This window comes from Salmo trutta, chromosome 17 (genome assembly GCF_901001165.1).
Source record: "Salmo trutta chromosome 17, fSalTru1.1, whole genome shotgun sequence".
Taxonomy (NCBI): Eukaryota; Metazoa; Chordata; class Actinopteri; order Salmoniformes; family Salmonidae; genus Salmo; species Salmo trutta.
In genome coordinates this window covers 52,385,118-52,396,260 of record NC_042973.1, presented here as the reverse complement: position 1 = coordinate 52,396,260, position 11,143 = coordinate 52,385,118, and the positions used below count along the sequence as shown (strand labels likewise).

General features: G+C 42.3%; 1 protein-coding gene across 1 annotated transcript; it reads left to right on the top strand.

The window, feature by feature from the left end:
- The first annotated feature begins 5,427 nt into the window (after positions 1-5,427).
- LOC115151328 (unique cartilage matrix-associated protein) lies at positions 5,428-10,763 on the top strand. The gene is made up of 5 exons (XM_029695256.1): positions 5,428-5,492; positions 5,740-5,808; positions 6,079-6,174; positions 8,777-8,875; positions 10,326-10,763. Exons 1-5 carry the CDS (start codon positions 5,441-5,443, stop codon positions 10,421-10,423), a joined length of 414 nt encoding a protein of 137 aa, XP_029551116.1. The 5' UTR covers positions 5,428-5,440; the 3' UTR covers positions 10,424-10,763.
- Positions 10,764-11,143: the final 380 nt, after the last annotated feature.

The following is an 11,143-nucleotide window of genomic DNA, read 5'->3' as shown; positions in this document are numbered from 1 at the left end:
TATTGGCCAATATAAATTGGATATTTGAGTGATATAAAATAAAAGTGAACGATATCTCAGAAGTATGAGTGGTTTAGGTTAATTTCCCATCCTTTGTGGGCTATGCCTGTCAAGAAGCCAAAGGGCGCATTTGCTGATGTACAAGCTGATAATGTTTACTTAGCAAGATACCGGTAGAAACTTTATACAGTTGACTAAACATAGTGGTAAGCAGACCTAATGTACTTTTTTCTCCAACTAACGTAGGCATACCTTGCTAAGCTAGCTAATGTTATCCCCTTTTCAAAATTGTTTTAAGAGTCTTTAATCACGATTTCTGCTGTCAGACATGATAGGCTACATTGATTGATTGAGTAACAAGTTATGTCAAATTGGCTAGCTGGCTAATAACAGATCACGTCAATATGGCTAGTTAACAAGTTAACTTTCAGGGGATAAACAAATATTATTTGATCTGCTTGCCATCTATAGTGGTGATGACTAGTGCCTGTAATCTGTTTCAGGTTATTAAACTGCAGCTGGCCCAGAACAGAGCGGCACGTCTTCCTCGTCATTGTAACCAGAGGGCTAATGTAAATACTATGCATGCCAGTCTCTTTTGGCTCAGAGTTGAGGAGAGACTGACTTTATCACTTTTTCTTTTATAAGAAACATTCATTTGTTGAAAATTCCAAATTGTTTACATAGTCAATTTACACACAGCTCTGACACACACACTTACCCCACCAGACATGCCACCAGGGGTCTTTTCACAGTCCCCAAATCCATAAGAAATTTAAGAAAGCGTAAAGTATTATATAGAGACATTATTTCATGAAACTCCCTTCCAGCTGATATTGCTCAAGTGAACAGCAGACCTGGTTTCATAAAACAGATAAAGCAACATCTCATGGCACAACGCCTCTCACCTATTTGACCTAGATATGTTGTTTGTATGTATTGATATGTAAGCTAATTGTGCTGTTTTTATTTATGTAGTTCTGAGCTGTTCTTGTTTATTAAATGTCTGTATTATGTCAAGTTTTATGTTTTGCGTGGACCCCAGGAAGAGTAGCTCGTGCTTTCGCAACAGCTAATGCGTTCCTAATAAAATATCAAATACCAATGACAGTTGTCTGACTGAAAACTTTACCAGGATGAGGACTTGCCAATGTCAAACTCTTCCAAAAGCTAAATGACATATCGTTTGTTTAGCTAGCTTCATGCCATATACCAAATGGATAGGCTACTGTCGCTTATCTGAAAATAAATTATAAATTGATGTTTAATGATCATGAAAAGCATGCAGTTAGTTCCTGTATAACTCTGATAGGGATAAATATGTGCAAGTGTTTTGCATGTAATAATCAGACATTTGTAGTTCTGACTATACTCTTCAAGAGCTGATGATATAAGTATTCAGACCCCTTGTCTTTTTCCACATTTTGTTACATTACAGCCTTATTCTAAAATTTATTAAATAAAACATTTTCCTCATCAATCCACACACAATACCCATAATGACAATGTGAAAACAGGTTTAACATTTTTTGCAAATGTATTAAAAATAAAAAACAGATATCTTAACATCTGCTATCAGACTCAAAATTGAGCTCTGGTGCATCCTGTTTCCATTGATCATCCTTGAGATGTTTCTACAACTTGGAGTCCACCTGTGATAAATTCAATTGATTGGATATGATTTGGAAAGGCACACACCTGTCTATATAAGGTCCCACAGTTGAGAGTGCATGTCAGTGCATGTCAGAGCAACAACCAAGCAATGGGGTTGAAGGAATTGTCGGAATTCTCAGAGACAGGATAGTCTCAAAGCACAGATCTGGTGAAGGGTACCAAAACATTTCTGCAGCATTGAAGGTCCCCAAGAACACAATGGCCTCAATGAACACAAAACCAACAAGACTCTTCCTATAGCTGGCTTCCCGGACAAACTGAGCAATCGGAGGAGAAGGGCCTTGGTCAGGGAGATGACCAAGAATCCTCTGACAGAGCTCCAGAGTTCCTCTGTGGAGATGGGAGAACCTTCCAGAAGGGCAACCATCTCTGCAGCATTCCACCACGGTAGAGTGGCCAGACGGAAGCAACTCCTCAGTAAAAGGCACATGACAGCCTGCTTGGAGTTTGCCAAAAGGCACTTAAAGGATTCTCAGACCATGATAAACAAGATTCTCTGGTCTGAAGAAACCAAGATGGAACTCTTTGGCCTGAATGCCAAGTGTCAAGTCAGGAGGAATTCTGGCACCATCCCTACGGTGAAGCATGGTGGTGGCCGCATCATTAGTCCATAGAAATGCAATGAATAACAGATTCATACATGGAAAAACAGATGGTAAAAATAAATAAAAAATATGTTTGCTTTGAAGTGTCTGTCCTATATCTGAGAGATCTAAGAAAGATCAGAAAATTATTTATATATATTTTTTTACACATATTTAACCGCTCTTTTAAGGCACTAAACTACTTCCATACAGTATATACCATTTTTTTTTAATTGGTACCGGACTACCTTCAGACGAGTCTTGTGTGGCTTGTGGGCTTCCTAGAGCCAAACAACCGACATGTACAGTACGTGTTCGTGAGAGTCTTAGTGAGTAGCCCAAACTGTTTGGACGCTACAGACAAGTTGGCAGCTCGGTGGTACCGACATCGACGGATTCAGACAGAGCCCATGAAAAAAAATCCAGATATCTCTAGTTTAAACAGACAGATTTCTATGAAGATTTTTGTAGTACGCTAACTTGATTTCCACAGAGGCGCGGACATTGATTCTGGTTGGTTTATTAACACATTAAATCAGGTGTGCTAGCTCTGGAACGGCTGAAGGTCCCCTGAGGAGAGAATTAAAAACCACTGACTGATTTAGTCAAACATTCTCAAATGACTCAAGGCCATATGTGAGTCTTTCACAATACACCGTCACTGGCCACAGTCATATGTAACATGTAACAGCATAACACAACAGATTAGATCAACTGGAATGACTCTCTGACTCACGGTTGCAAAAAAAGAGCTGTGCGAAACCACGCCCCCAGAATATGCTCATGAGCCACTGCCCTTCCATTTTAATTATCACTAGAAGAGGAAAGAACCCTTTTTTGAACTGCAAAGAGCCGTTGAAGTGCTCAAATGGTTCTTTGGGTCAATATGGTTCACACATAGAAGCATCACCCTTCTCAAAGAACCCTTGAGGAACCTCATTCTTTTGTGTGCATAGAGACGATATGGAGTTGTGTTTACTCAGCTAATGTGATATAATCCTAGCCACTAACATAATACCCACTAGTTTGATTTACTGGTTTTTCATCTCTATTTATTTGGACAATATTTATTTATTCTATCTATTTGGCACAACGTCTATTTGGGGCTTTCTTGATAAGCTTTAGAGTATAAGCAGAGTATTGGGCACATGCTTTTCCTTATAAATCCCAACTTTGTAGGAAAATAGCAGTCCATCTGTGTGTGAGATAGAGAGGGATGTTTTTTGTGCTCTATGTTGATGTACAGTAAGTCTGTACACCAGAATCTCCTTACCACTAGGTTGCTGTTATTCTCACCCCAGAAAATACACACACACACACACACACACACACACACAGCTTTATTTTCATGACATTTCAGGACTTTTTAGGGAGTAAAAATGTTTGACCATTAAAAATGACTAACCCTGACCCCAAAACCTTTAAGATTCAAATTGCATTTGAACAAATTCAGGACATTAAAAAAGTCCAGACTTTTCCAAAAAGTTCTTGTTTCAAACCTTGTCAGGACATTTAGGTGAATTGTTAGGACACTGGAGTCCTGATATGGTAGGACAACAACTACACACACACACACACACACACACACACACACACACACACACACACACACACACACACACACACACACACACACACACACACACACACACACAATATCCTTCCTCCCTTTCCTCCAACTTACTTTGGACCCCTGGGAGATAATCCATAAAGTCCCTCCACCCTGCATTGCCTAGCATACTTCTCTCTCTCAAAAATGTACACATTCACTCCGACCTGTGTCGAGCCAGCTATTCCGTGGAAAAACTCAAGCAAACAAAAGTCTGCATACTTTCCTGATGGAGTTTCTGCTGAGCAAAGAGGGCGGCCTTGTTAAAGGGGCCAGCTCTGTTCCATCTGGATGGAGAGATCTGGCAGTGTGTTTGTGTGTCAAATCAGATTATTTGTCAAATGCTTCATAATCAACCGGTGTAGACTAACAGTGAAATGCTTACTTACGGGCCCTTTCAAACAATGCAGACAGAATTTCTTTTTTAAATAATAGAAAGATAACACGAGGAATAAATACACAATGAGGTACGATAACTTGGTTATGTACACAGGGTACCAGTACCAAGTCGATGTGCAGGGGTACGAGGTAATTGAGGTAGATATATATTGTACATATGGTTCTGTCTGGATGGAGAGATTTGGCAGGAGGCAACACAAGCAAGTCAGTGCCCTCAAAATCAGTTTTGTCATTGCTTTCCAGGACTGGGAATTGCCGTGTTGTAGTAGTTGCAAGTCATCCATTCCTTTCCTGTCTGATAGGCGTAAACATACAAAATATACTCTAAATGTCGGTAAATCTCTGGTGTACAGCTGTATCCTCCAGTCCTGCCCAGCAATGAGCCTCCACACATGGCAGTTATGACAAAATTACACATTTGTCAACGTCAAACCCAATCAAAGCTTTACAGCTCTCCCTTAAATATGTTATGGAGCATTATGTTGAGTGGAATGATGTACAGCACAACCTCGGGTAAGACTTTGCTGCAGGTATACATTATGAAGCTGTAATATTGCAACGTAATACCTGTGGCATGAATGACCTCTCATTGAGTCCTTCCCATTTGAAATCTCTAAATGATGTCACAGGCAACTAAAAGGAGCCCCCAGAGCATGTGCTCATGAGCCTGTGCCATCTGAGACAAGGTGAAAGGTCATCTGGACCATTACCATATATTGTGTAAGTCCAGCTCCAAAGGTTAAGGGTCGGGGGTATATTACTTTTGAGGGTTTTCAGATCAAACTGTTTAATTACTTGAAAAACTGAAATGATGTGGCTTATGTGAGGAAACCTTGATGTTTTTGTGGCGCTGCTTCGATGGTTGCCATGGATCCTCTTCCCCTCCCTGACCAACGGTTTGTCAAAGCCTCTGAAATTCCATCCAGCTGATCTTCTCCCAGGCCCCCAGCCCCCCATCCAGAGTGCCATCTGCTCTCTTTTAACCTCTGTTTCTTTCTCTCTCTCTTTCTCTCTGACTCACCTTCTTCCTCTCTCTCTCTCTCTCTCTCTTACTCACCTCCTTCGTCTCTCTCTCTCTATTTCTCTCTTACTCGCCTCCCCCCACCCTCTCTCTCTCTCTCTAACCTCACTCACCTCTCTCCTATCCCTCAACGGCTCAGACACAGCTCTCAAGATGTCCTGGTCGCATGCAACCTTCCTTGTCTCTGTGCTCCTGTCACTGTCCTGTGAGTGAGTCTGCCTGCAGGGGGACTGTATTGTCAGGAAATAACATATATTTACGAGATGTGAATGAATACTTGAGGAGGATGGTGCATGTCATATTTTCTGTGATATCGCTAGAGAAACTTAGAGTGCAGTCTGAGGGCAGAGTGACTCTGTTACTAGTGATAGTGGTATGGGAACACTGTGATAGAGAGCTCAACGCTGATCTGATGTTTTGTCCTATCATCATGTACCTCTGAACCCCTGCAGTATCTCAGGAGGTAGACAATGCAGCTGTCCCCGATGATAAGGGCACTACCAAGGCAACCGACCCGAGAGGTAAGCAGCACGACCTTCACTGAACCCTCTTAATCTTCTGCAGCACATACACCCTCATTTGTTGGCGCTGGCTGGGACTTCTAACCTTACTGAACTCCCTCTTTTTTTGCCTGCTGTTAAATCTACCCTCCTCTCATCTTTTATGCGATTGTAACAGAATGGAAATGTTTTGTTGTCTTTGTTTTCCCCGATCTGGGAGCAAACTCACCCCCCTCTGCATACCAACACAACGGCTCTCAACTCAGTCTTTTCTTTATCTTTTCTTCTCAGGTGCACTGAGGGAGATCTTCATACCCGAGGCCAATGCAGCAAACTTCTTCAGACGCCGCAGCAGAAGAGCTGCCAAGTCTCAGGACGAAATTGACGGTGATTGAAGCTTTCTCTGTTTGGATCTCTTCTAGGATCTCCTTTATGTTGCTTGAATGTTTTTGGGGTTGTTTTTCCACCAATGGTCAGTGGTGAACTGGCAATGGATGGTGTGGTGTTGCGTGCTTCTGTCTGTGGATGCCTGAACGAAGCATAGCTTGTGTGTGTAGCATAGATGGATGGTTTGGTCCCACATCTCTAGATCGATCAATACATTTTAAGGTCAGCTGAACGTTTTGGTTGCAGAGGTAGTCTACTACTGCATTATGCCAGAGTTTATATTACTGGATGGAGTTTATATTGCTGCAATTGAATACAGCAATGGCTTAAGTCCCAGTGTTTTATCTGTCTTTGCAATGATTCGGTCCGGCGTGGCTCAGTTGGTAGAGCAACACCAGGGTTGTGGGTTTGATTCCCATGTGGGACCAGTATGAACAAATATGAAAATGTATACACTCACTACTGTAAGTTGCTCTGGATAAAAATGTAAAATGATTCAGCTGAATAGGTAATGTTATGACACTGAGTGAATACTGTTATGGCTGGACTGAGCTGGAGAATAGTATTTTTACTGTGAGAAGGCTGGCCGGCGACTGGCAGCTGCAAAGCCTAGAGCCCTGGACACCTCAGGTGCTATACCCTTGCCAGACCGCCTCAGACCAGAGTTGTGTTCAGTAGGGCACACTGTAGCAAAATGTTTTGCAACAGAAAACCAACCCCAGTGTTCTCATTGGGCAAGTTTAGATATGGTACCTCTCCGTTTCAAAAGTTTTCTCCCCACTGAACATGACCCAGCTATAAACGGTAGCATATTGGAGGCTGCCGCAGGAGCCACAGGGTAGCATGGAGCATTTAGCTTCTCTCCCCCTTTTATCCTACTCAGCTAAAACTGAGGAGTAGACAAAAATCTCCACTTTCACAAAGTACATGTATTATGTAGGGAAAGGTGATACTTACTGTAGCCAGTTGCAAAACTGAATGCATTTTCCGCAACACCCTCAATCAGAGAGGTGCGGGAAACTGCCTTAATTGACATCATCAAGGTCGGGGGAGAAGTTGTTCAAGGGCAGAACGGCTAGGGATTTGAACAAGCAACCTTTCAGTTACGGTCCCAACGCTCTAACCATTACGACACGAGAGGAGACCTTGTGAAAGTTCCCATAAGTGAGACGTTTCCATAAGTGATTGTTCCAAAGTTCCCATAAGTGATTGTTCTCTTTAACTACTCAGTTGACGGCCAGGGGAGAGTTTGGCTGGAGAGAAAGAGAGAGCCGTTGAGAGGCGAGTTACTTAATACATAAACCCAAGACAAGTTGAAGTGTTAGCTGAAAAAAAAGTTTGAGCTAGAGAAGAGAAAGAGTGAGATGGAGTGATGTTTGTATCCAGTCTGGGTATGGAGAGAGCAGTTAGAAGTTAAGTGTGGAATGTGCCAACACACAGGCACAGTAGAGGGAGGGGGGGGTCAGAGAGATGGACAGAGTGAGAGGAAAATGTGTACTTTTTGAAAGCCACTTTGGCAGCCACATGTTGACATTACTAAGTCATATGAGAAAATGTGGATAAACCTATAGTGTGTGTGTGTGTGTGTGTGTACATCTACATTGCTTGCTGTTTGTGGTTTTAGGCTTGTGTTTCTGTATAAGCACATCTTTATACATTTATTTGATTGTATGTGTGTGTGTGTGTGTGTGTGTGTTTGGTTTTACTATCCTTGTGGGGATCAGAATTCCCCACAAGGATAGTAAAACTAGGAAAATACAGTCAAGCGCGGACATTTCATCGGTCCCCACAAGGAAAAAGGCTGTTTTAAGCTTCGGGGTTAGGGTTAGAGGTTAGGTTAGGAGTTAAGGTCAGGGAAATTAGGATTTGTAATGGGAATCAATTGTTTGGTCCCCACAAGGATAGTATAACAAATGTGTGTGTGTGTGAGTTTGTGTCACCTGTGTGACCACTGAGTGGTTACAGTGAGGTTAAGCTCTGTTTCCAGGTAGGTATAATCAACATCAGTGTGACCTTCACCTTTATTCAAATGGTTGAACCTGGTTGACTTTGGGCTTTTAGGTGGCGAGGTTATGCCAGGTAGAAGTGAGTGGGCGGGTCAAATACTTTATGACAGGAGTTAGGAGCATGTCACTCATGTGCCCTGTCACGTTATCCTCTCGATGTGTAAATAAGTGACTTGCATACAGTGCAGTATCCCAATGATTGACATAACCCTCGGTTGATGATATTGGTGGTCACCTTTTGAGTTTTATTTACACTGGGTCATTAGCTCGCTGACCACCGACCTGCGAAGGAACGCTGCAAGCTTTACCATTTCAACTCTCCATCTGATTGCTTTTCCATTTAGTTGTTATTTACCTGACTGACCTGAATTCCCAAAATAAAATTCCAAAGGGAGTCGTTATGCAGGCAAAGACCTGTCCCATGGAACAACAATGAAGAAAAGGTCAGAGGTTAGGTGTCAGGACTAGGAGAGGATTCCATGGCCCAAACCCAGCGTCTGCCTGTACTCTGCAGAGATCCAATCCTACGTAATGTTGTTGGTGCAGTTTGACCGCAAGTGATACAATTGAATTGACCTTTTTCTCCTCCCCTATAGCTGAACAGAGGCAGGTGCTGGCTGCAGATAAGCGGAAGAGAGAGAACCATGAGGAACAGAGGAATGAGTTTGAGAACTACGCTGAGGAGGAGCATGACGGTATAATAATACAGTGTTCAAAACATTAGGAACACCTGTCCTTTCCCATAATAATAATTTATTCAATTTCTGTATAGCGCTTTTCAAAATCTCAAAGCGCGTCATACAAAAACAAGCAATACATCATCATGAGTAGCCTAACTATAGTTAGGTTAACCCAATATAGGCCAGGTCTTTTGAGTTCATGCATCCTCCAAAGATAGAGAGGGACAGTTCATCATGGCTTGAGAAGAGGAATGTGGTCAGGGAGATGGTTGGTGAAGAAGGGTCTAGTGACGATCTTATAGAGGGTTGCTCTGGGAACCAGCATGATTCATGTAGCTACTGGACTTCTCCTCCTTCATAATGTATGTCACCCACTTGAGTGATGCCTCGGCAGCCAGAAAGCTCAGCACTCAGAGTAGTAGCCAGTTGTCCTCACTATGAGCCCTCTGCCTCAGCACTGCATTCCTCTACTGCATCTCCCATTCCTCTCAAGCTTTAGGTGACTCCTCAATTGATGCGTTCAAAAGATCAGGAACCAGCAGCCAAGTGAAACAAAAAAAGCTGATAGTGTCCAGATGCATCATTCGAACAATTAGCCAGCTAGTTAGCTAGCCAAGCCAAAAAGAGTTGACCTGCCAGTCCACCTGCAAATCTGTGGATCAAAACCACCACAAATATGCAATAAAAATCTGTTTTCAAAAACATAACAGCTGATAAAAAACCAGTACATATTTACAGGAACTCTTTGCTTAGGCTGCTACTAGGGTGCCATGGCAACTACCATGACATAGACTGACCAGGTGAATCCATGTGAAAGCTATGATCCCTTATTGTTGAATCCACTTCAATCAGTGTAGATGAGGGGGGGGAGGTTAAAGAAGGATTTTTAAGCCTTGAGACAGTTGAGACATGGATTGTGTATGTGTGCCATTCAGAGGGTGAATGGGAAAGACAAAATATTTAAGTGCCTTTGAACGGGGTATGGTAGTAGGTGCCAGGAGCACCGGTTTGACTATGTCAAGAACTGCGGCGCTGCTGGGTTTTTCCACGCTCAACAGTTTCCTGTGTACCAAGAATGGTCCACAACCCAAAGGACATCCAGCCAATTTGACACAACTGTGGGAAGCATTGGAGTCAACATCCTTGTGGAACGCAGTAGAGTCCATGCCCCGACGAACTGAGGCTATTCTGAGGGGGAAAGGGGGTGCAACTCAATATTAGGAAGATGTTCCTAATGTTTTGTACACAGTGTATAGTACCCTAATATACACTATAAACAATAACAGGTTATTTTGTATTCTACTCCTGTAAGAGTTTCTCTTTATTGTTGGTGTATAATCAGAGCACAGTATGGCAGTAGGAAGGTAGCCTATGTGTATCAGTGAATTGATCCAATAACACTTCTTCCAGTAGCATGATCTGTCTACCCTCTTCATCCCCTCCCATAACTTACCTCTGACCTTAGAGCAAGACGAGAGGACACGGGAGAGCACCGAGCAGTGGCGAGAGTTCCACTATGACGGCCTGCATCCCCCCCAGGAGTACAACCGCCAGTCTACCTGAGACATCACCACCCTACTGGAGAACAGTGGTATTACAGCAGGCAGGACACAGAGGGCTACGCCCCCTACTATAGACACACCTCTACCTGTAAAATGTAACTTTTTATAATGTAATGTACGCTTCCAAAAATACTTTGGAAAGACTTTAGGTAGGTGTTCTCTTTTAGATCTGCCTTATAAATAATATTTTTAAAGAAACAAATGAATGTTATTCTTCTGTACTGGTTTGAACGTTTGCATGCGTGTTGCATTTTCACATGCTGTGTGACTATACAATGATGTAGATTTGAACATGTTTATACTTATATACAGTTGAAGTCGGAAGTTTACATACACTTAGGTTGGAGTCATTAAAACTAGTTTTTCAACCACTCCACAAATTTCTTGTTAACAAACTATAGTTTTGGCAAGTTGGTTAGGATGTCTACTTTGAGCATGACACAAGTGATTTTTCCAACAATTGTTTACAGACAGATTATTTCACTTAATCACAATTCCAGTGGGTCAGAAGTTTACATACACTAAGTTGACTGTGCCTTTAACAGCTTGGAAAATTCCAGAAAATGATGTCATGGCTTTAGAAGCTTCTGATTGACTCAAATGATGTCAATTGGCCTATTGGAGGTGTACCTGTGGATGTATTTCAAGGCCTACCATCAAACTCATTGCCTCTTTGCTTGACATCATGGGAAAATCAAAATAAATCAGCCAAGACCTCAGA

Excerpts from the sequence above, each read along its gene's own strand:
- LOC115151328 (XM_029695256.1), top strand. The coding sequence starts at position 5,441 with ATGTCCTGGTCGCATGCAACCTTCCTTGTCTCTGTGCTCCTGTCACTG. Across the intron at positions 5,809-6,078 it reads CAAGGCAACCGACCCGAGAG|GTGCACTGAGGGAGATCTTC; the intron begins GTAAGCAGCACG and ends TTTTCTTCTCAG. Across the intron at positions 6,175-8,776 it reads GTCTCAGGACGAAATTGACG|CTGAACAGAGGCAGGTGCTG; the intron begins GTGATTGAAGCT and ends CCTCCCCTATAG.